A 27377-nucleotide genomic window follows, 5' to 3' on the forward strand; every position below is an offset into this window, starting at 1 on the left:
TGTTATAATAACTCAGGGTACAATTAAAAGACATTTTTGAAATTTCAGTCTGGTATGCTTATACACATTTGGTTCCTCCCAAAATATATCACTTAGTAAGTTGTTAGATAGCATTCTTTTCCATTTTGTACATAATTAGCTTTAAATTAACTGGTGTAAAACTTGCATGTAAGAATTCATAATCCATATGTGGATATTACTGCTTATTTAAACATAATTATTGAATTTGTCAAATGGAACTATTTTTACTTAAAATTATTTTTTTATATCAACAAGGTCATTAAGATAATTCTTTAGGGGTATGATAAGATATATTACTATGGAAGCATTTCCCGAGTTAAAAAATAATTATGTGAGACATTACCCTGTGGGGTCAGTTTTAAACTCCTTAGCACACCCCTAATCAGTCTGTACTTGGGCCACTAAAAAGCCTTTGTGTTCAAACATCTGGGGTTGCAGCCACATTGACGACTTGCGTCCTGGTGAAATTTCCCCCATTATCATTCATGAACTCTGTTGCACGCGCGCCCGTGTGTGTGTGTGTGTGTGTGTGTGTGTGTGTGTTGGAGGATTGCGTTTCTGGTAGTCATCCCATTGGTCCATAGAGGCGATAAGATTGGATTGCCAAATGGGGAGGAAGAGCTGTTCGGATAGAATGCCTCACTCAATGTATCAAAGTTGGAACAGCAGCACTCTTCCTGGTTCCCAGATCGAAGTCATGTGTGATGGGCTTAGTCTGCCCAGGCAGCCACAACCAAACACCATAGACAGGATAGCTTAAACAATAGAAATTTATCTTCTGACATTTCTGGGGGTTAGAAGTCCCATATCAGGGTCCAGCAGGGTGGGTTTGTGATGAGTCCTCTTTTCTTGGCTTGTGGATAGGCACCTTCTCGCCATGTCCTCACAGGGCCATTCTCAGGTGTGTGTGTACAGAGAGAGTAAACTCTCCGATGTCTCTTATAAGCAGGCTATTCCTGTGAGACCAAGGGCCTGTCATTATGTCCTCGTACAACCTTAACCACTTCCTTAGAGGTCCCATCTCCACATACAGCCACACTAGGGGCTAGGACTTCAGTATGTGAAAACTCAGTTCATAACAGGGATTCAGAATTTGGAAATCTGTTTTCATAATTCATGGCATACCATGAGAATATTTGTAGAATTTTGAGTATCTGAATCATCTTGGAAAGTATTCTCATAACAATATGCCTAAAACTGCACTATGCTTCCATTTTAACATACTTCTAGTGTGTGTTTTCATGTTATTCCTAACATAAACCAATAGAATACTTGAGGTGTTTTGTGTTCAAATAAAATGTGTAAATTCACGTAACATAAATTGATTTGGATTTTATTTGAAGCCTTTGGTAAACATAGCTGTGGTGACTGCATATATATCTCAAGGCATCAATATTCACTAAGGTATGCAATCACAGCTATGAAACGGCTATTTCTTAATACACCTTTTTATTTTGTCAAACTTTCTCCATTCTTCCAAATAATTGAACTAAAAGGTAATTTAGGTGATTTCAGCTTTATCAAGATCTAGGTATAATTTACTCCTGAAATACTGAGCTCTCTATAAACATTTCAGTGCAGAAATAGAAGCAGAAATGGATATAAAATTACATTTGTAGATGAGCCTTTCTATGGATCTATGCAGGTGAGAATCTTTGGGGAGGAATAGGCATTTAGCTGGGGTGATTTCATTTAATTTTTGGCATTTTTCTCTGTATCTCTTCATTTCATTGCTTGTCCTCTTAATTGCCACATGCCTCAGTGATTTTAGTTTTGCTTCATTGTTTTGAACTTGCAACGTAATTCAAATGCAAAACAGTTGATACGCTGACATGGGGACTTCTTTTTATAGTTGATTTGTTTTCAGAGGAATAAAAATTATGACAGTTTGTTAAGCCAGGTTTTCTAAAAGCTACAGTGCATAATTCCTAAGAATAAGTTTTCGTTCTTTCAGGGCAATTAAGGGCTATTTACCCTATACCCTCTGACATGCCTATACAAAATCAAATTAATAATTACTGACTGGGAGTATGCCTGAAATTTATAGTCTCATAAATAGAGAGCAGGCTGACAGCTGTTGGGGGATTCTGAGGGAGTGAAGGGATGAGCAAAAAAGAAAAGAAAGAAAGAAACTCACGGACATAGACAGCAGTGGGGTGATTGCCATGGGGAGGAGGGGTGGGGGAAGGTAGAGGAGTGTATGGAGGATAAATGGTGATGGAAGGAGACTCAACTCGGGGTGGTGGACACAATACCGTGCACAGATGTTGTGTTGTAGAAATGTGCACCTGAAACCTGTATAGTTTCGTTAACCAGTGTTATCCCGGTAAGTGCAATAAAGAAGAAAAAAGTTGATTTCTATTAACATATTTTTTAAAAGCTAAAGCCTGTTCTGGGTGCTGTGCAGGGCTTCTGTTCTGGCTCTGCTTTATCTTCAGTCGGTAATCATCTTCTGGCCAGGTTCACAGTACTCAGGTATGCAGGCACAGAGCTGTTTCAGGTGCTTGGTAGTCAAATTAAAGCACATCAGAGAAATGAAAATAAAGTCACGGATATACAGGTATTGTAACATGAAGTCAGTTAAACACCATACCTACTATGCTCACTGTGTAAGGTCCTGGGGGTTTTATGGAAGCTTTCAGGCATGTATTCGTTCCATTCTCACTCATTAAGCCTATGCTTTGTTCTCGGGACTGTAAAAGTTGCTGGATTAACAAAATGTAGCCCCTGGTTTTGGTGATCTACCAGCCGGGTTGCAGACCATCGTTCTCTGCACCATTTCATTAGGTCTTTTAACCACTCTCTGGGAAGGATGTTTTTAGCCCAGTGAAAAATGGTTTTTTTAATTACTATTATTTTGAATTTTTTTAATATAGGAATTTCTAAATTTTCTCTTGAATGTTTAGTAGAATATACTATATTCTATTATGCCAAAAACTGGTGCCTTTCCATCACAAATATAAGGTTACTATTGTAGGGAATACACATCTGTCTCCATTCATTTGTTTGCATAATGCTGAGATACCATATTTTATGCATATGTTAAGCGGATTGAGGACAGCAGGCTGAGCATTAAAATAATAACAACTTTTTGTCATTAAACTATGTTAGGCCCAATGTTAAGGACTTCACATGAATTATCTTTTAGGAATCTTTGAAGTCGGTTGATGCTAGATTTCCCATATTATAAATAGAGAAACGGAGGCAGTTTATCCAGCTAGCAAGTGACAAGACAAGGATTTCATGTCTGATTTAGAACCAGTTGCACTTGACCTTTTTAAATACTTATAGCAGCGTCAGCCTAATGAAGTTTTTATTAAGAAAAGTATTGGTGATAAAATTCTATTGAGTAAATTCTTCTCATCTCCCTCAGCAGTTTTTCTGGCTAATTGTTGAGTGTCTTATCTATTACTGATATTCAGGACTAGCCTGTAGATATAGGTGTGTTGAGACTCTTTCAGTTTGAAGCCTACTTGTAAACGGGGTTGAAGAGTAAAAATATGTTCCATAACCCACTTCGATTTGGAGGATACGAAGACTCAGATGAACTTGTCATGCCTGTCCCCCATGAGGAGTATGGCCATGAGGGAAGACCGGGGCCTGTGGACAGCAGCTGGACATATCTGAAATGTAACTCCTCGCTGTTCATTTTAGAAGGTAAAGCTGGGACAGTGGAAAGCATACCTTGGAGAATGGGAAAACCAACGACTTTTTAAGACTCTGTTTTCTTGTTGGTACTGAACTTAGAGATTGGCACTTGTTTCTGGGGAACTTGCTATAACTGTGACACGTCAAACCAGAGTTGCTAACAAAATGTAGGTAGTCCAAAAGGCAATATTAGAGGGTGGCAGTTGTTACCTGTGTGGAACAACAACATGAAAATAGATGGGACTGACTAAATCATGCTTCGGTTGGGGTAGGGAAGGTTAAGTTAGTAATATTGTTCTCCTTTTAAGAAATACATATAGGGAGGGAAGGGGGTTGGGCTGGGGTGGGGGGAATGCAGACAACTGTAATTGAATAACAATAAAAGAATTTAAAAAAGAAACAAATGCATCTAGGGAAAGGAAAGCAGGCCCAAACGAATAAGTGAATGCAAGTTCAGAAGCATCATTACTGCATTTTAAGAGAAATTTGCTTAAGCAGAAAATAATCACGTATACTTTCCTGTTATAGGTCAGCTGTATCAGAGACACTTACCCATCCTTCCTCATCTCAACCCTTCCTTGTATTTCCACCAGGGGGTATAAAAACACCACTCTTCCTTCTTTATTTTTACAGAAGACAGGTATAAAATTTCCAGGCAGAGCACATCCTCTTAAGGTCACTGTGGCTGGCCTGAACTCATCGTTTAGTTCTTCTGTAGCATGTCTGCATGAAATAGAACAATTTGTACAATCATTATTGTTCAATGTGTTGCTTAATTTGTGTTTATCAAAGGTGACCTGCTGGTTGATATATGTATATATATATATGTATATATATATAGAGAGAGAGAGAGAGAGGGTCCAGCACAAATAGCACCGCTTTTCATTACAGAATCATAAGCATGTAATTCTGTAACATAACATCACACTCATGCAAACCATGTGACATTTTAGGTGAAATGTTCAAATTGCTGTCCATCTCATGCAAAACATTTAAATACCCACATACCATTCACAACTGCATTCAAGCAGGCATTACTTTTGCTGGACTATATATATGTATGTATATATATGTATATAATGTGATATTCATGAAGATTTATTGGAACAAGTTGTTGCTAGTGGGAAAATTTCAAGAATGACTCAAAGTTTACATTCTTAAGTGTTTGGATTAACAAAGATCACTTGAGAATTCCCCCATATTTCCAAACCCAACAAAGAAAGTACTTAATTAGGAATACAGAAAGTACTATTTGGAATTAATAAGAATAGATTCTCCAGCTCACTTCTTTATCCATCCTTAGTATTGGAAATGTTAACTTGATTTTTCAATTTTAGAATTTCCTTAATTTACTCTTTTTGGATGCCATTCTTTCGTGTCAGCCACTTACAACTTTTAGTTTTCAAAGTTTTATAAATTAGTATGCATATTAGATATAGTGATATATTCTTATCTATTCTCATAAGAGAATGATGAGAAATTGTGAAATAGTATCTGTAGAATTTCGAGTAGGAGCAGATCATTATCTAAATTTTAAATCCAGTCATTCCCTTACACAATTTTCAACTCCCTGGTCACTGAAGAAATTCCTAGCTTTTATTAGAAGTGTTTGTTGTGATAAGAGAGTAGTGGGCTGAATAATTCCGCAGAGCTGAGGAATCATATCCTTTGGTAAAGTCAGGAATAGTTTATACAAGGGACCATTTGCTGGTACCATTACTATCTCAGTGTTAAGCCATGCTTTGAGAATTTAATTGAAATCAAACTTCTTTAAAATCATAAGACAGAGCAGCCTCTCCTATATTAGGATGCAATCTAAGATGTGAGTGAGGTCTATGTCAGAACTTACGATTTTGTTTCTGGTAAGAACTTTGTAGGTCAAATAAACTTTTATTTTACATATTAATAAATTAAGGCTTAGAGAAGATGAGTTGTCCACCATAATAAAACTAGTAAACATTTGATTTATCTTTAAACTTAGAAGAGACTGATTATTTCAGAATTTGAGAAGAATGTGTGAAAGGCCAGTAGTAAGGACAGCCAGACCACATAAAGAAAATATAAATCTTCTGTACTAAGGTACTATTATAAGGGACAAGCCTTTCAATTGATTTTGCTGAAGTGGTAGGTTTTCACTGATTCAGTCACTCTCTGTTACCTGATTTTATTTGCCTTCAGTAGTACATATTTGTAACACTCTTGGTGGGAGTTAGGGGTACAAGAGAGATTGTACTGTAGTGTATCCTTCAGATGGTAATCTAATACTCTTCATTCTGACCTCACTGGCTTCTTGTCACCATCAAACTCTCTTGCCCAAAGAAGGACAATGAGAATAGGGGAAGCACTACGTCCTGCTTTGTGGACTGATGTGGAGAGCCAGTGAGCTCAGTAAGGCACCATGCCTGAGATCATTTTATTAAATATGCTTATTCCATTTATTTGTAGGAATGCCTGTAATATGAGGTAATATGTGAAGCAAGGGCAAATAGTTGTGCCTGCAGACAATTTGATGCAAACGAGCCATCCAGCACCCATTGTTCTCCTTTCAGAATTGCCCCTTTTGGACTCTTGCAGCCTATTCCGTTTCTTCACTCACACTGTGATATAATAGTTACTAAATTCTTCTCTCTTTTATATAAAACATAAAATGGATAACAATCAAATATTTAAATGTGATTGCAATAAAATCAAATGGTCTGACAAGTCCAATGGGTAAATGAAAACATTGTCAACTAATGTGAACATACAGCAAAAATCTAATTTTCATTTATGGATTCTTTTTTTCTGGCATTAATAACTCAATTGGCTTTTCTTGATAAGTGGATCTTTAACATATCAATGCATATAGAACATATATAATGATAATTTTATGGGCCAAATGAGGTTAAATCCAGTACAATGCGGAGCTATCAAACACTTTCTATAATGAATTCATGATATATTGTCTTGCTCTTCTCTTACAAGATTGTGATGTAGATTTCTGATCTTTCTGGGGTGTTTATACAGATTAAAATTTAAAAATAAATTTGAAAATCTATTACAATTATATATTATTGATTATATTAAATGTTTTGCAATTAATTTAATTATCTTCAGATTAGGTATTTCCTCAAGTTTGAGACTTGAGAACCAAAAATTTATTTTTAATTTGTATTTACTTTATAGCATAGCCTATTTATATAAATTAGTGTACATGTTTGTATGGGTATCATGGAGTCCCAAAATAAGCAGTTAAGTCAAGTAAAAGTTCATTTATCATAGTCTGGTCTCGAGGTAGATAGTCCAAGGAATGATGAGATAACTTTGCTATACCCCAGTATCCAGGGAGCCAGGGTCCTTTTGTCTTGTTGCCCTGTTATACTTAGGATTTTCTCATTTCCAAGGTCTAATATGGCTTGCCATGAAATTTATGTCCCAAGATGCAGCTGGAAGAAGAGGCATATGCAGTCCCTTTATAGATGTGTTCTGAAAGTTGAGTGCATGTTTTTCTTATGCCCCGTTGGCCAGACACGTAGTTGCACTTAACTGAATGGAAAGATGGAGAAGATAGTCTAATGCAGGAGCCATGTTCTCAGATAACTTGTGGGAGTCTTAACTGTAGGGAAAGGGAGTTACTGCAGGACAACTTTCAGCCTCTGCTGTATTTATTTTTAATTAAATCACGTTTGATTTAATTAAATCAAATACTTGGTTTTGGTTTAATTAAATCAAATATTAGGTTTAATTAAACCTAATACTTGATTTAGGTTAGATATGTATTATCATTTTTGATGCTTAGAAAAAAGTATCTGTATATTTGATTTTATGCAAATATTCCATATATTGTCTTTCTCACTCTGCTCAGCCTGCAATGACCTTCACCATTTCTTGTTTTTCACTCCATACCTTGAAAGCCCAATTCAAATGCCATATAACACCATCTCAGTGAAGAACTTTTTAACTCCATCTGTAACTCATTGTTTTACCTTTGCTATTCCACTATAACCCAGTATATGTGTTCCTTTATTGTAGCATCTAATAGACTAAAATTTTCTTATGTTATAATAGGACTGCAATTTCCTTAATTGTAGAGATTATGTATTATTGATCCTTGTCTTCCCCATGGTGCCCTTCATATAATAGGTTCATGGTATTTTCTGATTGAGTGAGTGGCAATTTGAATTCTAGCTCTACTCTGTAACATAATGTATTATCCTGGATAAGTCACTCCGTCTTTTTTCTTTTTTGCCTCTCCAGTAAAATGGGGGATATTATAACTTTTAATCTGCATCATAAGGGTATTAGGAAGATAAAGTAATTTGAAAAATATGCGGTAAATTTTAAGGTATTTGATTTATGAGATTTCACTGTTTACTATATTATTAGGAATCTAGGGAAATTAATCAAGATTGAATGGGTTATTAAGTCAAATTTGTACTCTAAGAAATTTCACAGTAGTATTTTGGTACAGTGGTTCCAAAAGATTTGCATTTCAGTAAGAAGTATATAGTATTGTTTAATACTTAATTTTATGTAAAATTTTTTGAAGTTGGAAAAGGAATTCTAGTCTGTGTTCTTGGCTTAGATTCAGTGACACAATTTAAAACGATGGTTACTTGATGAATCAGAGCCTAAATTATTTTTAATATGATACCTGTCAATGAATAATGTTCAGACGCTAGTATCAGATATTTTCTTATTTGCAATATGCCAGTGAATAAGTTATTTCTCATTAAATGAGAGGCTTTTGGAGGGATCTTAATTGTAACTCAAAAGGTTTATTTCTCTAGCTAGCTCTCATACGTGGGCCAATTTAGCCTTTAGAATGTGCAATACTGATGTAGTATTTCCTCTCCTTTCTCATCCTCCAGACTTATATGTATTAACTTGTAGTTTCCTGACAATACCTCCTGATAATTATCTAACTGGTATGTTTGGAGGAAGATGATATGTCTTAGAGTCCTATGAATTTGTATAATCATCCAATTTTTTTCTGAAATTTGGCTGCGAAGCTTCACATACACAAATTGCAATTTTAGAGAATAGACTGTACTGAACAAAACCACTTTGCTGTCTCTTAGGAGGGCTACATTTAAATATGTAGGTAACAATTAATTACCTGGAAAATATATGTCATTTGTATGCCTCTATTACATAAATAATGTATAATTTGTGTGATATTTTTGCCTTGTATAATATTCATTAAGTGTTTACAGTGTACCAGGAGTTTTCCAGTATACTGAAACAGCTTTGCTGTCTGTTAAACTAAATATAGGACAGCAAATATTTTACTTTTGAGTAGTGATCTGATTTCCAAGAATCTTACAAAGTACACATATGCTAATGTCTTAGTGATGGTTGTTACCGTCACTGCCCCTTAACACATCTTTATCATTTCAGAGGCAGATTGTCATCTCCCCTGGGAACCTTTACCCACAATTCCTGGGTGTAAATCTGGTTCCTTTTTCATATTCCAAGGAGGGTGTTTTAATGTATCCCTATCCAAGTTCTTTTTGTTTATATGTCTTTCTCCTAACTAAGCTCTGAATTCCAAGATAGCTAGTCACATGCTCATATTTGTGTATTCTGTGTAGTTCCTAGATTATGGCAGACATCTCAGTAAATGTTTATTTGATTGGAATATACATTATTTATTGACATCTTTAGCTAACAGCTGTATAAGGAATGGTGATGCTTACATTACTATAGTTGGTCAGACCCTCAGGGTTAGGCACAGAGGGTCAATGTGTCAAATGAGGAGTTTAAAACTTAAGAAGTAAATGCATTGTGTATTGCTGAGCACCAAGTGGACGGTAAACAACTAAGTGATCTGTTCCTTTAAGTGTAATATTTTCTGAGGTCTTTGCCTCAGTGATCCATTCATTCTTTGCACTTTTCTTGTGAGAGAGGTGTCACTGTTTTATGAGATGCAATAAAGTTAGTGGAAAACATCTAAAAAAAACATAACGAGTATTCTATTTAAGTCAAAGGTCCAGACCTGTCAAATTCCATTTGACACCAGTGGAATAATTGATTTGGGAACCAAAGTGTATTCTGAGTGGGTATAGGAGGCAATGCACCAAATGGACATTAACAAGCTTTTTCATTGTAGTACAGGCTGAATATAACTGGCAAGAATCCAGTGATTCTGGCCAGTAGAGCAAGTGAAATGGAGATTAGAGGATGGAATTATGTTAATTTTAAGTGGAATTATATGATGAGCAGTTTTATAAATAGCCATTTACTGGTTGCAAGTAAAAATTTGGGATATGTACATAGAAAATAATACTGCAATGATCTAACCTATTTAATTTTATTTTAGAAACATTCTGGGGAATATAGAAACTTAGAAACATTTTATACTGGGATTGAAATTTTTAGTTTTCAGTGTTACATTAGTTTAGGAGACAGGAAAAAGCAAAAGGAAATGTGTAGTCCTTAATCTTTTAATAAAGGTCTCAATTAGAGCAAAGTAGTGAATTCTTTGGTTAAACTTTGAAAACTTTATATAATGTCTATCACTTTGTTTCTAAAAAGCCTATTCATTAAGGGATAAGAAAAATCAATGTATTTTAAGCTCATTTGTTCTTGATGTTTAACATGTAATAGTTCTCGGGACTCCATGGATATTATTATTGTTGTTATTACTATTACTATTATTCCGACCATGTGAGGTTGTTACTCATTCCAAGGTCCCTGGCCCTTCGGCGGGATTAGCAAGTGCTGTCAGTGTGGAGCGCGGCGGTCAGTGGGGAGTCTGACGATGCAGTCAGGGCCACGGTGGGCAGCACTTTGAAAGTGGTGCACATAGTGGAATTCCGGAGGAGAGAGGCACATTTGGTGACCCAGCAGAGCTTCAAGGGCTAATCTGGCATTGCCTTCCCACAAAGCCAAAATTTTTCTTTTTCTTTTTAAATAGTATTGGAATAGTTTGATCCTGTTTACCAAGTGTAGAAGACTAGCCTTGGAAACCAATATTGTGTTTTCTCTTTTCCCTTCAGGACAAAGTATGTTGCATTTGGGACCGCCTCAACTACCTTACCAGGCAGCACCAGGTCTTCATATGCTTTCAGTTTACCTTCTGCTATGAAAAGGATCTTTCCTTGAATGTTCATATTTTCTCCTTGAGAAGGCAATATATATACATATATATAAATACATATATATACATAGGATGGGTTACGCAGCTGTAAACAAATGCGATAGAGTGGAAGAATGGTTTGTGGGAGTTTTACTATATATACACATATATAATATTTTCCAGTCTGGTTTCAGACCCCGGCATGGCTTGGAGACAGCGTTGGTGTGTATGAAGGATCTTCCTCGAATGAAGGATTTGGGACACCTTTCCATGATGATTATATTAGAGCCTCAGCTGCTTTCGTGTTGGTCATGATGTGATGCTGAACCGAATGCTTGAACTAGCAGGAGTGGCTGGGATTGCAGTGGAGTGGTTCCATTCATTCCTTCCGGGTAGGTACCAGCTAGTGACATTGGGTGAAAACGGACACCGAGGGTCTCCCTGTGTGGAGCCCCATAGTTGTCACTCATTCCCTGTTCATGCCTAGTGGGTTTGAGAAGACAACTGGACACCTGAAAGCCAGGCAGAGTGATTCGAATGACTGTGTAGAAGGTGAATCCCAGATGGACGTCACTCACATATGTTACTCTGTTTCATCAGTGTGACAGGGCAGACTAGAATTGAAACTGAGAAAGTGTGATTTGTTGGAAAGGGAAAATTTGGGAGGCCTTGGTGTGCTTGCTAATTCCTCTGTCTGCATTACAGTCTCTGTAAACTGTGGCCATATTTTGACTACACATTTATCTATAAATGAAAATCCTACTACAGTGTTAGATAGAAATGTTATATTTTCTTTCCTAGTATATATTCAAGCCTGTTCCCCTGTGAACAGCAACCGTGTCTCCATGATCTTTCTTGCCAGAATTGTAGTCTGTTTGTTCACCCTTTTGCCTGGGGCTCTTTTAAGCAAAGTAGCCTGACTACAATAATATATATTCTTGAGGGTGATGAGTGATTTTTCCCAGAGAATGTTTTGCTTTATCTCCACAGAGTCCTTCATCATTCTAACCCTGTTTTACTAAGAATCAAATTGGGTTGTACAATCAAGAGTTTTCTGCCTTGCCTTCTATCAGACTGGTTGGGCATTTTAAGTTTTTTATAGACAATGTTCTAGAATTTCTTCAATTTTAAACATGTCCTTTAGAAATTTGATACCTCTTTTGGTTTTTCCTCATGTAATATTATTTTAATTATTTTCTTTAGGGCAATGAAAACCTTGATGATTATTGAACGTGAAGGAAGTTTATCAATTAGGTCTAGGGAGTAGAATACAAGTAAATAACTAAAATAAAGAACCATTGATATATGTGTCTGTATATATCATTAGAACTGTCTGTTGAATGTCATTTTGGCAAAAGGGCAGGAAACTAACGTTTATGCAGTAACTGATCAGTGTTAGGCACTAAGCCAAGCAGTTTCTGGTTTTTTTTTAGCTAATTTAATCCACAGAGTGACATTGAGAAGTGAGTGCTATTTCTTCATTCTACAGATGAGGAAATTGATGCTGAGAGAAGTTAGGTATCTTGTTGATATCACACAGTTATAAGTAGAAGATCTAATATTTGAGCTGGGGTCTGGCTGATTCCAAAGCTCAGTCTTTCTATCATAGTCAAATGGTAGGCCACAGGAAAATGTAGGATGTGAAGTGCGTGTCCCAACAGGGAAAAAAAAGAAGAGAATGAATGCCTATTAGAAGGCATGAGCAAACCAAGAGGAAATGAGAGGTACAGGAATGTACTATACTATAATGTGTTTGTTTTGAAAATTTCCAGAGCTTTCTTAAAATTCAGTTTAACAAGCCAAGTGACAAAAGGAATGATTTTAGGACCATCCAGGATTTACAATTTTTAAATAAGATGTTTATTTATTTGTATTTTTATAGAGAGGGGAAGGGAGGGAGATAGGAAGAGAAACATCAATGTGTGGTTGCCTCTCACACGCCCCCTCTGGGAATGCGGCCCACAACCCAGGCACATGTCTTGACTGGGAATCAGACCAGTGACCCTTTCTTTGGTTTGAAGGCTGGTGCTCAATCCATTGAGCCACACCAGCCAGGAGGAAAGATTTACTGTTTAAGGGGTTGAACATGTTTAGAATTTCAGATTTTATCTCTGTTCATTCTCTGTTTTGAAAATGAAGTAATGGTACCCCACATTTAAATCCTAGGAAACTCTAAGGATCAATGTATGGAAGTCAATCAGGTAGTTTGTAATTATTGGAGGAGAGACAACATTTGGAGACCAATACTAGGGGTTTACTGTTTCTGAAAGCTTTTAGAAAAATTTTTCTATGTCTATAAAACTTTTCTATGAGGAACCTCAGCTTACTGCTGCCTTTCATATGTGACATGGTGCTTGTGACTGCAAATGTGGTGAATTTTTGTGTTCTGCTTAAGTGGTAACATACCTGGATTTCAGTAAATACTTGTGCTCTTTTACCTGGGGGTGAAGCTTGGATCAGTATTATCAGTTTTCATTTTTATATTGATGGGCAGCTGTATGTCTTAATCACAATAGGTTCATTTCAGGCACAGGCAGAGAATGTTGTCTCATTGCTATACACTGACATGCGGCAATAGAAAAGTATGTATCACATATTAAAATTGTTATTGTTATCATAATATGACATGCTTTTTGTTAATTATGCTAACAGTACCTTAGTCAACATCCCTCCCAAAAGAAGTAAAGCTATTTAACTGTGATGATTTTCATCTTCACTGTTAGGTTTTATCTACTAGCAGCTCATGAAGCAACAGTCATAAATTGAGTTCATCACTTAAGATTTCCTGACTTAGCTCAAGTGAAATATTGATTTCATGGAATTAGGTGGCAGGTGCGTGGAGGAACCATTTCCTGAAAGCTTTAAGTGACTGTAAAATCTCAAGAATATTAATTCAGGTCAAATGAGTGGATTGGCATTGTGCTTCCTTAAATAAGATGCGTGCCCAGTGGTCAGCAGCCATGATCTTCCAAGTTTTGCTTTTTAAACATTAAAAAATGAAGGAAGGCAGAAAGTCATTTCTCTTATTGTTGTACAAACATAGATAGTTCTCTGTAATTTTTGCAACTGTTTGATCAGTTACCATTTAGTTAGTTGATTAAGTAGGGCTCCAGTTTTTAAAAATATTCTTGAATTATTGCCTTGGCTCTCAAATTCTCCTTTCCACCCCGATTACATTTACATGTTGTTTTCTTATTTTCTTGTTGGAGTTGCTGCCAAGAGGGCCCCTCTGTGCCTGGTTGGAACATTGGTATTACTGTAAAATAATGTACAGGAAATCTTGTTTTGTTTAAAGATACATTTCTCCCGTGGGTCATCAAAATGCGCATTTTTTCCTAAGGAAGATGTTTATTTCTGTAAAACAGAGGTTATATATACATATATAATATATTAGTGGCATTACTTTTGGAGTCTATTAATATGTATGTGTGTATAATTTTATAGTTTTCCAAAACCATTAGCCTGAAACCATATTATTCATTCTATTTTTGTATTCGCATTGATCCTAGCCACTGTTACCTTTACTTTACTGTTTAATTCTGTATGGAAGAGTATTCCTATGGCTTGTAGAAAACATAAGCATTTCTGCAGTTTCTGCTCCCAACGTACGTCTCTCATGAATCCTGTCTCCCAAGGGACGAAATGGAAACAAGAGCTATTTGTGTTAAATTTCTCGTAGGCCTGCTGCCGGATTCTTGGGTAGATATTTAAGTGTCAGATACTAAGTTTGGAGAAAGGAAGGATGCTTGAATTCACTGGTATTTGTATTTATTTTTCCTTCCTCAAAGCCTATTGTTTCTATAAGAGATCTTACCTAGAAATTAGGCCTTTTGTCAAGTTTGTTTCTGCTGTATAAATCTATTTAAATTTTGTGAATGTATTGCATGCCATCCCAAGTAACTCTGATATTTGAATTTCACAAAACGTCCGTTTTATGGTGAGAAGGCTATGTTCATTAAATGTCTTTATATGGTAACACTTCTAATGAAAGCAGGCGACTACCGCTGAACAAACTGCCTTGAGAATGTAAGTGGACAGAGAAAGAGAAGGGAAAAGGGAGGAGAGAAGAAAGCTAAAATAAATGGACAGTTGTCCTGTGGTAGGAATGCCAATCTTAACAGTTTTAGTTGGTGAAGTTAATTTTAGACCTTTCCTTTATCAAACATTTAAAGGTAAAAATTTTTCCCATAGCCAGCAAAACTCTGAGCTGAATTCTTTTGACATTCTGCTGATCAAGGAATTCCAATGAGTAGTACCAGAGTCTTTTGCAGAGAAGATGTGGGGGAATGAATCAGAAATTAAATATTGGACAAAGGAGCTCTGCTCTTCTTTGTGAACCAGAGAAAGGCATTAAAAATGCTACATGTGTATTGAACATGTAATATGTTAGTTGTGTTTATGTTAGGGAAGATACAGACATAATTGAAAATTTAAATATGAAAAGTCATACCAGTGAAAAGAAATCAGAAAAATTAAAATCTAACACTGTAATTTACCTTTGACAGGGAAGTGACTTTTGAGAGTTAGAAGCTATAAAATAAACTACAAAGGAAAAATGGACTTAATTGACTACATAAAAATTTGTGTGTCTGCATATGAAACACAAAACATTAAGTGACACTGGAGAAAATGTTTTGGTTAATATTATAAAGGTATACTATAAAGAGATTATTAAAACAATAAGCAAAATAATGAGCTTAGAGCACTGTGGTCAGAGGACAGGAACAGGAGAACTCTAGCCCACAGAACTAGGGGATAAGCAAGTATGTGAATATGCATTTGATCTTACTAATATAATCATAGAAATGCAGGGGAAAGTAATGATTGGGGGTTGTTTCTCAGTTTACCTAGTAAATTAATCAGTCCATGCACTTCACCTTGACTCCAAATGATGCTTCTTGCTTGTGTACTACTGGCAAGAATGTAAACCTAAACCACTCATTTGAAAAGCCAGTGGGCGTTATTTGTAAAAAAGTCATTATATAACTTACATCTTTTGAATTAATAATGCCACTTCTGCAAGCCTATATTAAACTGTTCTTGAGTATAAGAAGAAGTATTATGTACACCATAATATTCATATCAATGCTGTTTTTGTTATAAACAAAAATATAATTTAAATGTTCACTGGTGATATCAGTGGTTCTCAAGCTTGGCTGTATATTTGAAGCATTTGGAAAGATATGAGAAAATGCTAATGCTGATTATCCCATCCAGAAATTTTTTTTAATAATTTGGAGTGTCCTCAAAACTTGCTTTTTAAAAATTTCCCCAAAAGTTTTAATATGCAGCCAAATTGAAAATTGCCCACTTGAAATAAGTTGATAGAATATGTTTAACCATTTGACATATCTATGATGGTTTCATAGTAGTATAGAAAGGGTATAATATAGAATAAAATATTGTGATTCAACAGCTAGATAAATGATAACTTTAAAATATAAATATACCAGAAAAGTAGGCCAAAGAACTTTATAAAATTTCTATTTCATAGAATTTCAGGGTTGCTTTAAGGAGTTGGGATTTTGAGTGGTTTTTCTCACCTTTTCTTCAATTGACAGATATTTTATAATGTTCTTACATAGTGCTTTTTAAAAGAAAAACTATATTTAAAAGAAGGGTTCCTGCTGGCTAGATCTAGGTAATTTTCTAGTTGTAGGTTATTACTACCTATGAATAAGGAGATTTATTCTGACTTCTAAAATAATCATATCCCGAAGTAAGAGTCACACCTCATTATTATAATGAAATTCTTCATAGGATTCTTTTTTCCTTTTTATCTCAGAAACATTTTCCCATGTAGTTTCCTGACTTTTGGAATATAATGAGTTCAAGTCATTCATTTTACCATCTTATGTTATTTTAAACTCCATCTGTGCCTATCGATTTTCTTTTTTCTAAGTACCGTGGACATGCTCATGGTTCCCCAGTGTCTCTCTCTGGCCCCAACCTTAACTCTGTGATTCAAGCATGTATCTGAATTTTCAGTGCTAGCTTTAAATTAGTAAGTGTAGAACTAAATTCACCATATATTTCCCCAAACTTACCTCTTCTCCAACTGTCTATCTTAATTATACCACCGTTTGCCCCAGTCCCTGGAGCAATCCTAAATTTCTTCTCCCTTGTCTTACACATCTGGCCAGTTTCTATGTCCTTCTGATTTTCCCCTGCCCATATGTCTTTTCATATATTCCTTGACTCTTTTTCTACATCTCTGCCCTGCCACGCTTGCTCTGGTGAGGTTCTTGTCATCTTCCCTGCAGTCCAGTATCGCAGGATACTAATTGACCTGTCTTCTTCTAGGCAGGTCTTGTTCTAGGTCTGGCCTCATCCTACAGAAGGACAAGGGCATTTCCCTCCTTAAAGCCTTCTGGGGCTTCCCACTGTCCCCTGCAGGAAGACGAAGCTTCTTGCCAGGGGATTTGAACTGCAGTATCAATGCCATGCACGTGGTGTGGTACACACCTTCCTTCTGAAATGTGATCCTAACCTAACTCTCTCTCCCACTCACTGCTCTGGAAATACCAAATACTCATGTTTCTGTACATCACGTTTTAATTCCATCCATCAGTGCCTTCTTCCTGCTGCTCCCTCTCCCTGGAATGACCTAGTCACCTCCATTTTGATTAGGTTAGCAAGTATTTAAAGATTGATAGTGTCCACCATTGACTAGAGTGAGGAAAATAGTTACATTTAAGGAAACTAATTTGGAAATAACTATCAGAATTTTGAAAGCATCCTATAATCTAAAAATTCTACTTTTTGAAATCTATCTTAGAGAAATAATAGTACATATTGTCTTCGTTTGTTCTGGCTGCTATAGTAGAAATATAATAGAATAGACTGAATAGCTTATGCACAGCAGAAATTCATTTCTCACAGCTCCAGAGGCTGTGAAGCTCAATATCATGGTGCCTTTACAGATATGGAGGTCGGTGAGGGCCCGTTTTCTGGTTCATAGATGTTCAAGTTCATGTTGCGTACTTACACAGGAAGTGGGGAGAGAGCTCTCCGGGCTTCCTTTTATAAGGGCCCCAAACCCATACAGGAGCACACCATCCTCATGACCTAATACCTTCCAAAGGCTCCTCCCTTTCACCTTAAAATGTCATCATATTGGAGATTAAGTTTCAGCATGTGAATTTTGAGAGTAACAAATATTCAATCTGTATCATATACGTAAGGAGAATATCAGATTCTTCATTGTAGCACAATTTTCATGGGTAAACTTAGATACAAACTAAGTGTTAAATAAAAAGGGAATATTTTAAAATCGTGGTATAACATATTTACCTTACAGGATATTAAGAGCATTAAATGAATATGAAGAGCATTCAGTATTCTATAGAAAATCAAGGGCAAAAATATTCTATGGGGAAAATTTCCACTCATATTATTAAGTTAAAAAAGCATGTACCTACCAGTATGCACTAAATGCCATCATTTGTGTTCAAAATAAATTTAAAATACCAAACCATACCCTTGAATATATGCACGTATATGAATGTAAATAGAAAAAGCTCTGGAAGGAAACATGATAAATATTTAATAGTCATTACTTCTGAAGCAGTGCATACAGTTAGGGGAAGTTAATAGGGACTTTTTAACTCTGTATAATGATGTACATTTGCACCCTGTATATAATTTTTATGTGGTTATTTATTTGCTTGCATAAAAATGTTTAAACATTAACATAATTAGAAACAAGGGAAGGATCTGATATATTAGAGAGAAGCTAAATTGTGGATAAAAGAAAGTCATCAACAATTTTATTATATCTTTGAAAATTTTAAAAATACAGTAAAATAGCATAGACCAAAATCCACTAGCTAGAATTCATAGTTGTGGACATGTCACCATAGTTGCTTAGAATTTCTTTTATGTAAAATGTAACAGAAAAAGCTGAAGTTCCTTTGACTGCCTTCTTTTCTCAGAGGCAATCAGTGTCGTAGATTTGCTGTATACCATTATAGTTCAGAGTTTTGTAGTTTTACTATGAATAGTTGGGTAAAATCATATTTTTATAGCTATTGGTGAACATTTAGTTTATTGACATTTTTTCCTAAGAGAAATAGTGTCTTTGTGAATATTAGTTTTTCTAGAGTCTACGCCAAAAAGTGGCATCGCTGATCTGTAGAGCACGCACATTTTTCACTAGATATTGCCAGATGTCTTTCCAAATTGGTTGTGTCAATTTATATTCTCCATCAAGCATTTCAGAGCTCTATTTCTGGACATCCTCAACCAATATTTGGTATTGCCAAGCTTCAAATTTTGTTCTACTCTGTAAATTGTGAAATGTTAGCTTATCAACAACCCCTGAATTTTTTCTAAGTGTCCAAGTCTGGTAGAGCCCTCTGAGGGGAACACACAAAATTCTCATGAAGTTGGAGCCCTAAGGAGCTGGCTGCCACTGAGCACTGCAGCGCTGGACAGCCCAGGAGGGGTTGGACTGCTGCAGAGGTTACCAGAAGGCGAGGGAGGAGAACGCAGGTTGCTGAATGTGAGAGAAGCATGAGGGCGGGCAGTATGGCAGGAATGAGCCGTAAGCCCACAGTCGAAGCCTCATTATTTGCCCTTCCGTGCTTAGCCAGAAAGGGGTTAGTAGAGCTTTCAAGCATACCTATTTTAAACTCACTTTACGGATGACAAAATCGAGGCCTAGAAAAATGCAATCAGCTTGCATAAATCATTTAGTCAAGGGCCAAAACTAAAATTAGCAGGGGATTTACTGGTACAATGAACTTGAATATCCAATAGGTTGATCTCCAACGTAACTACATAATGCAGAGTTCAAGTAATATCATTTCCCCTCTCTTTTCTTTCCACACGTTGCTCTGCATTCCTTAGCTTCATTCTCAGCAGTCTCTGTCCTCATGGAGGCCGAGGTAGGCACCAGCTCATTTCTTGTTTTATGCCTTTCCAGCATATGTTGCTACATGTCCTATTCCCTATATTTCTACATCAGTTCCCCCAAAGATAGTAGAAGTCCCACCATTGGACCAGATACTTTAATCTTGCCATCCTGGTGGGAAACTCAGGACCATTTCATTGATGGCTAAACTGGAATCACATTACTAAGGGAGGGGAAGTCCCTAAGAGAAAGCGGTGCTGGGCATGCAAATACAAGATGGTCTAAAAGCCAGTGTGGTATGTAGGGTGATTGATACATATGCCTGTAGTCATGAGTTTGAATAGAATATAGAGATATTCATTACAGGTGCTTTATGTCTACAAATCCTTGATTGTAACAATTTTTATAGCAGTGTTTAAATTCATCTCAACAAACACCTTTGAATACACTGAGATTGCTTGTCAGATAATACAAAGATAAATCACTATGTGTCCATCCCCTGTGGAGTTGCCAAGCTTGGAAGTAGCAAGGGCAGGAAAGTTGTTAAGTGTAAACAATTTTGATGAAAAGAAGCCATGGGAGATATGCACTGTTGAGGTTGTAGTGCAGGAATATTATAAAAGGTGTCACCATACAGGTGGCAGTTAGAATTTTTATTCTGGGTGGTGAATGGAACAAAGAGTGGGATTCATTTCTTTGTGGAAGGTTGCATGTGAACCAAAACAGAGGGATGAGAGGCCATGGAGGGCACCAGGTTTGCTGAATTGGATCAAACCGTAGAATAGTCCCAGGATGGAAGAGTAATCTGAAAGTTGGCGAAGATGAAGATGAGCTCGGTGCCAAGTGTGCCGGACAGGACCCTAATGTTGGGTGAGAAGTTTGTGCTTCCTTTGTCTGGTGGGCAGTGAAAACCACTGATTAAATAAATAAAAATTAATTAACGAAAGTTCAATGTATGGCATGGCCTGAAGAGTCTGAGCAGTATTTTTTTTTATGTTTTGATTTTGCTCTTGTTTTTGTTGTCCTTTATTTGTTCATAGGAACGTTGCTCTGGCACCGGCGGCTAGGCTGACCTGGAGCAGGGGGATACTGAAGGCAGGGTTAGGGTCAGGGGGCTGCAGACCTGTCCTCTTGTGATGTAGAGAGTTTTGAATTGGGACTTGAGGAAGTGAGAATGTACACTGAAAGATGAACTTTGTTGAGGCAGAATCATTCGAATAGTGTGAGAAATGTTTCCTTCCGAGGTAATGAGGAGGAGGGTGGCACCCATCAACCAGTGAGCGGGACAGAGACTCGGGGGGCAGGCAGATCCTGAGAGATGTGAGAGATGGCAGAAGTGGTCTTTCTATTGGTAATATCATACTGCACATGTGTACTGATATCAATTTTTTGTGGACACTGTTTATATATTTTTCAGTGCTAAAGTTCCTGGATGTGTTTTTCAGTTTTATAAATTTACAAGAGAGAAAAATAATCACCATACTGCATTATTTTTCCACAGAGAAACATATATATTTAAAAACATTTTTAAGCATTAGCTGATAAAATTAAACATTCCTGGGGGTATAACTGCTAAACACTTTTTTCTAGTGATCCTAATCATAAATATAGTATAGCATTTCCCCAAATATATTTCTTAGTGTTGGATATGTATATAATAGGACATGTTAAATATGGTGGGGATGATTCTTTTAATTAAAAATGCTTAGAAAAGACTGAGTTAAGCATGTTTCTTGACCTAAGTAGGGTTTTTCAGAGACTTTAGTATATATTAGTAATAAATCAGTGAGTTTGCAAGGGAAGAATGCAGCGTGCTGCTTTTCCAAAACTCATCTGATAATTTTTTTAGAGCGTCACTTGGGACTGATGTTCCACAGAACGCATTTGGGAATGTTGCAGAATTAGCCATTGCTAACAAGATGGGACGGTATGAGTAGCTACAAGTAGAACGTAGAAATTTACATTTTTATATGAAAGTCATTTATCATACCAAATATACTTACAAAAGGTCTCTTCTTTAATATGTAAAATTTGATATTTTATTTTGGTAAATATATATTTTGTACTAGTTGAAAATATTCTCTTTGAGATCACAGTGGTGGGAAAACAGTACCAAGTCCTGGGGAGCCAGCAATAGCCATGGGCTGGCCGCCTCTGCACTGAGTCAGTAGTGACGTTAGAAGTGTGTGCATGACCCCATTTAAGTCATCTCCTTGGAATAAACTAAGGGTAACATTTAAATTCCAAATGATTTCCTCTCGTTGTGCCACATGCCTCAAGGCTCCTTTCTCCCGAATCCCTTGTCGTTTTGTATGTATTCATAGAATTCAGTTCCGCTCAGCCTGCGTTTTTGTTATGTGCAGAACACCGCCAGAGTGCAAATTTATTTCAACACGAGCTTGACATATATAATGTGCTTAGTAAATGATTACTCAGGTAATGGATTGTGTTGTTTTTTTAATGATTCAGTTCTACAGAGAGGCATCCCCGTTATAGATCTGAATTCTCCACATTATTCTCAGGGTTCTTACTTCCTGAGTTTGTGTAGGTTGCATTGCCTGGAGAAGATAACCAACAATGTCATTTCTGCAGCCCAGTTCTTTCTTTATGATTCTTGAAATTTATCTTGGGGAGAGTCATTGTAGATAGGCATCATTGGGAAAAGGTGGAGTCAACCACCTTACGTTTCGCCAGCATCTGGCTTTTATTATGTGTTTCCTTCAAGTGCTAAATATATATATACATTTAGTACCCAAGGTTCATTAGGTGAAGAAGGCAACAATTTGGGGAGGGCATGTGGAATAATGCAAAGAGCATTGGCTTTAGAATCAGAGCAGAACTTGAATTTCAGCTGTATCACTTGCTATTTGATTGCAGTAAGATACTCAGTGTCTCAGCCTCTGTAACATCTGCTAAACTAGGAATCATGCTTACGTTTTATGGTGGCTGTAAGAAATATTGATAATAGTTGTAAAAGCTCAGTCACATAAGAGATACTGAATAAATGGTAACTATAATAATAGATATTTATTATTTTTATTCTTTTTCCTCTTCCTTTACTGAATGTTATTTCCAATTTTATTCTCATGTGGAAGGCTATAATTTTATAGACCTCGTATTTTAGTTGGAGGTCCATAAAATTATAATTTAGATTATATGCTTTAGTCTCTACTTTTTTAGGACTATTTCTTAATGTCCTTAGAATACTATTCTAAATTAATATTTACTAATAAAACATTTCCTGTGTAAATCACTATAATGGAGCTAGTGGTACCTTGGTAGTGTCCATAAAGTAGATAAAGGTCTAAGTTCAAATGTCTTTAAATTAAAGAAGAATACCATTTTATATTGTTCAAGCCAATTAGAGATACATTGTTTAGGTTTGGAGTCTGAAATTTTTGCTCTAATTTTAAGAATTAAATTGTATAACATATGTCACTTGGTAATTATTTCCTGCTTCAGTATTCCAACTCATAAAAATGTACCTTACAGACATGCAGAATATTGAAAACCATGTCAATATTCTTAACATGGAAATGGGCAAAATATCTTCCTTTTAAATATAACCCATCTCTTGAGTTAATTGGTTGTTTCTATGCCACTGCTCATTAAAATCTTTGATTAGTGCTCTTTTCGTGGGACCATAAAGTTTGGAATGCTGTTCTTTTATTCAAAATTAAATTTAAGGATTACTGTAGGTCATTTTTGGAGTACCATTTTATGTGCTAGGATTATTCAAATAAAGTATATCAAAGATTGCAGCCTTAAAGTTTTTATTTTCAGTTATTTTAGGGTGTTCCAGACTAGCAGTAGTATCTATCGAGAGTAAGTGGTAGTTTGACCTTGACTTTCTAGGGTAGTGTTTAGTCATCTAGGACTACTGGATTATTCATTTATCACATGATGTACACTGTGCCTATTTGTACTTAGGACTCATCCACACATTCATTGATAGAAATGGCTTAATTTTCCCCACTTATTAATGACATGCCCATTAAATGCTAAATGAATAGATAAATCCAAGGGTGCATTATTCATTTTATAACATTAAAATATTTTTGTGAAGTGTAGCACACAGTTAAATGTACAAATTATAAGTAATTTAATTTTACATAGTGAATGCATCTGTATCAAGAACTAGATAAAACATTACCAACACCTCAGAGGCCCATATAATTTCCTGTTAAAATAAAAATTAAGATATTTTCCTGAAGCTATCAATACTAAAAATGCTTGAAAGGAGCTATTATTAATGTTTTGAAAGGAGAGTGAACATATACTTTTATCTATTAATTTATATTAGCACAGTAACTATTTAATAATGCTTCCTAATAAGTTTCTTGAATTTTTTGAATTTTTAGACTTTTGTTACTCAGGATTAATTTTTTTTAATGTTACCATATTTGAAAAGTGAGATTTAAGAATGTTTTCAAGAAATAGCTTTTAACTGAAATTTTTATTGAGAAATGTAAAGAAATAGCTTTTATCTAAAATTTTATTGAGAAATGTAGACCTCCAACTAAAATACGAGGTCTATAAAATTTTATTTAAGATTTGTATTGCTTAAATACCATCTTGGAATGCATGATCATTTTTTTTCTACAAAGAAAAGGAAGGCCACAGTCATGATATTTTCTTTGTCAGGTCTATAACTATTCTTCCAATTGCATTCCCCAAGTATTCTTACTGCTTCTTAAAATTGTTAACATAGGTAACCCATTCATTCCGTGTATTAAGTGTGCACTATTAGTAAAATTTTATGTGCTCTGTCACCAATTCGATATGATAGAGCAATGATTTTCCTGTATTTCACACAGCACCAGTCTCTGCAAAGCATCTCTGGGGGTTCTTTGATGTCTAGACAGTTTAAATTCTGCCTGCTCCCCTGCCTGCAGATTCCACCCCTGCTCTGCTTCAAGGGTTGTGGGCAATGAAAACAAACCGGAAGAGTCCCATAAGGCTACAGTCTGTGGGGAAAAACAAGCAGAATAAGCTGTATACCTGCCCTGTCAGGTGCGTAGGAAAGGGCCCGATTATAGTGAACTGCAGAAAGAAAAGAATTAGGGACCAATAGCGCCCAACGTATCTGTTTCTAATCGTATTCCGCATGTGGGAACACATGTGCATTGTGGACAAAATTAAGATACTATAGAAATATTAGGGGCGGAAGTGGAAGCCACCTTTTACCCCAGTCCCTCAGGATTTTCCTCCCAAAGGGAAGCCAAACCTGAGTTTGGTGTGTTTCTTGTCCATTGACCTATTATTGGAATGGTAAGATACAGAATTGCATTTTAAGTTGAAAAACTAACTTTTCTTTTTTCTTTGTTTTCCTTTCATAAATCGGGATATCATGATTCTTCCAATTCATCTTTTTTAGAAAGTAAGTAACTTTGAAATTTTAGAAATGAAAAAAATTATTGATGTTTTATTATTGCATATATACATATACACATATTCATACTCTATTACAAAATTTTTAACTTTTATATTTTGACTGAGGTGATTAACCCCTACATTAAGTGTGAGTAAATATTAATTAATAAGAAATGTTACATATGTTTGCATGCTATCTAAAATTACAGAGTTTTAACACATATTTGCCTTATTTTTATGCCCATGGTAAATCATTGTGATATATGTATATGTGTATGTACATATATGTTTATTAAATATACATATCTTTCTTAAAGTAGTCCAAGACATCCTTGCTAGTCCTATTTTTTCTGAATATAAAAATAATAAAAATATATAAATAATACTTTTACTCCTGTTCAATTGGAGTTAATTAAGACATTCATTTCTTCCCGAAAAGTAGTCCAAATTTTCTAGACTTTATGGAATTGTTGAGAATAACAGCAAATAGTAAAGTAAATGCTCTAAAAGATTTTCAAAATCATTCTTTTATGTATATTCTGCATTGGACAAAACAGTTTTCTTATAGTAAGCACTTAACTCTTTTGATGCTAATTTTTTATTGTTTTTAAATAAAACATTATATCATCAGTATTGTTTTCTGTAAAGAATTGCAAGTGACAAGCTTAAGAGTAAGTGACTAAGTGACTAATTCACCAGTGATTTGAGTTGTAAAATTTGCATTTGATTGCAAGTATTTCCTAATTCTTCTAAAAGCAAATGCTGTACAGTTTTGAAATAAAGCAAGTTCTGTGTTTGTTTTGGGTAAGATTTAAGAAAAATTACAGTCGTCATTGAGACTTTTGGAGATCTATTGTCATGTGATGGTGAATTAGATATTTTAAAATATTTCTATAGTGAATCGAGTGTAAAAACAGTATAATTAAATAATATATTCATGCTCAATAGAGTGTATTATATGAAACTGGGTGCTTATCAATTCTGTTTGTAGCAAGCATAGCATTAAACTGCTATTTAATAGTCAATTTATCTTCAATTATCTTTTGTTTACTGTACCTTGGAAAAATTTAAATTATAGTGATGTTAATTATATTTGTTCAGTGGGGATTTTTTAGCTATCTTTAATGCTGCCTTATTCTTTAAAATTGTAACTCTTGGTTCTTAGAATTCCATAAATAAGACCTTAAGAATAAAGAGCAGGAAGAATGTTGTGAGGGTTGCTGTTAGGTGAACAGTTTTATTAAGTTATACTTTTTAAAATCTATACTGTATCATTTTTATGTATTGGATTCTATTTTGCTTGTAGTGTTAACATCCTCTTGCCAAGTCCCTAAAAAAAAATCTGTGTTTCTGACAGTTTCACTAAATTAAAATTCCACAAATCTGGCATAATAATTCCCAGCTTCAAATTGTCTGTGCTTTTTTGCCTGAAGAGAATAATGATAAAAAATGTATTTCACAGTACTTTGTGTAACATGTATAGCATCATTTATCTGGAATTTAATCATAGACAGATATTTCTGGGAGATGAATATATTTTACTTTATAAAGTAAGCCTGGCCTACTTAAACTGTGAGCAAAAAATCTTTTGTAAGGAAAAATAATGAAATGAAGCTGTAAGCTTGTAGAAGTTTCATGAGGAAAGATATTACATAAACACACAGCATTATAACCATGTGTACTTTGGTGTTATAACTGCATTGTTCTTTGACCAAATTTATATTAGGGCTCTTGCTTCCTGTCAAGCCCAATGGAATCATATTGACATGTTGGCACAGAGAGTTGCTTTCTAAAATAATAGAGTGCTCTTATTATTATAATGCTTATAAACCTTTATGGCTGTGATGTGTATATATGCTGACTTGCTATTAAGTGTGTTGTGGCAACTCAGCAAATTTGGCTTTGTCATTTTACTGTGGGCTTTCATATTAAGTAAGAGATTTGGTAATGTTGGTTTTCAGAAGACCTTTAATTTAGTAGCGCAAAATTATATTCCTATCACAGAAATTAAAAATTCAGAACTTTATTATCTTAAAGGTCTTTTTGTCCCAGAATATTTTGGTTTAAGTATCCAAAACCCCTAAGAGGTGAATAGGGTGGAGTAGGGCTTCTAATCAATATTGGTTCATCCAAATATTGATCTTTTAGCATATTGGGAATTAAAATGTATATGAAAACACAAGTAAATGAATGTAATAATTCTGTTTTTAAATTCTAGTTTGCAAAAATACCAGTTTGCAAATAAAACACAAAAGAATCTCTAAAGTCGAATCCAGGAAATACATATGTGTTGCACATTTCATAAACATCTTTCCATGTGTATGAGTACATTTCAAAAATGTTTGTACATATGGGCTTTGATATTTTTAATCACTAGTTTAGTACTGTTAGATTTCTTTAAAAAAAAAACTATTGATTTCA

At 35.4% G+C, this 27377-nt stretch overlaps 1 protein-coding gene across 2 annotated transcripts in view; it reads left to right on the top strand.

Moving 5' to 3' along the window:
• Positions 1-27377, top strand: part of ASXL3 (ASXL transcriptional regulator 3) — a 172897-nt gene that overhangs the window by 41925 nt on the left and 103595 nt on the right. Inside the window, exons 3-4 of one of the 2 annotated variants that reach the window (XM_037032627.1) lie at positions 10913-11121; positions 11361-11363. Coding sequence is in view for 1 of the 2 variants with exons in the window: in XM_037032620.1 (XP_036888515.1) it covers positions 4889-4891 (3 nt within the window). In the remaining variant the exon portion in view is untranslated. Of the gene's footprint in view, positions 1-4888; positions 4892-10912; positions 11122-11360; positions 11364-27377 lie in introns of both variants that reach the window. The other variant, XM_037032620.1, reaches the window with a different exon arrangement.

Source organism: Sturnira hondurensis, unplaced genomic scaffold (assembly GCF_014824575.4).
Source record: "Sturnira hondurensis isolate 20B ecotype Veracruz unplaced genomic scaffold, ASM1482457v3 Scaffold0001872, whole genome shotgun sequence".
NCBI lineage: Eukaryota > Metazoa > Chordata > Mammalia > Chiroptera > Phyllostomidae > Sturnira > Sturnira hondurensis.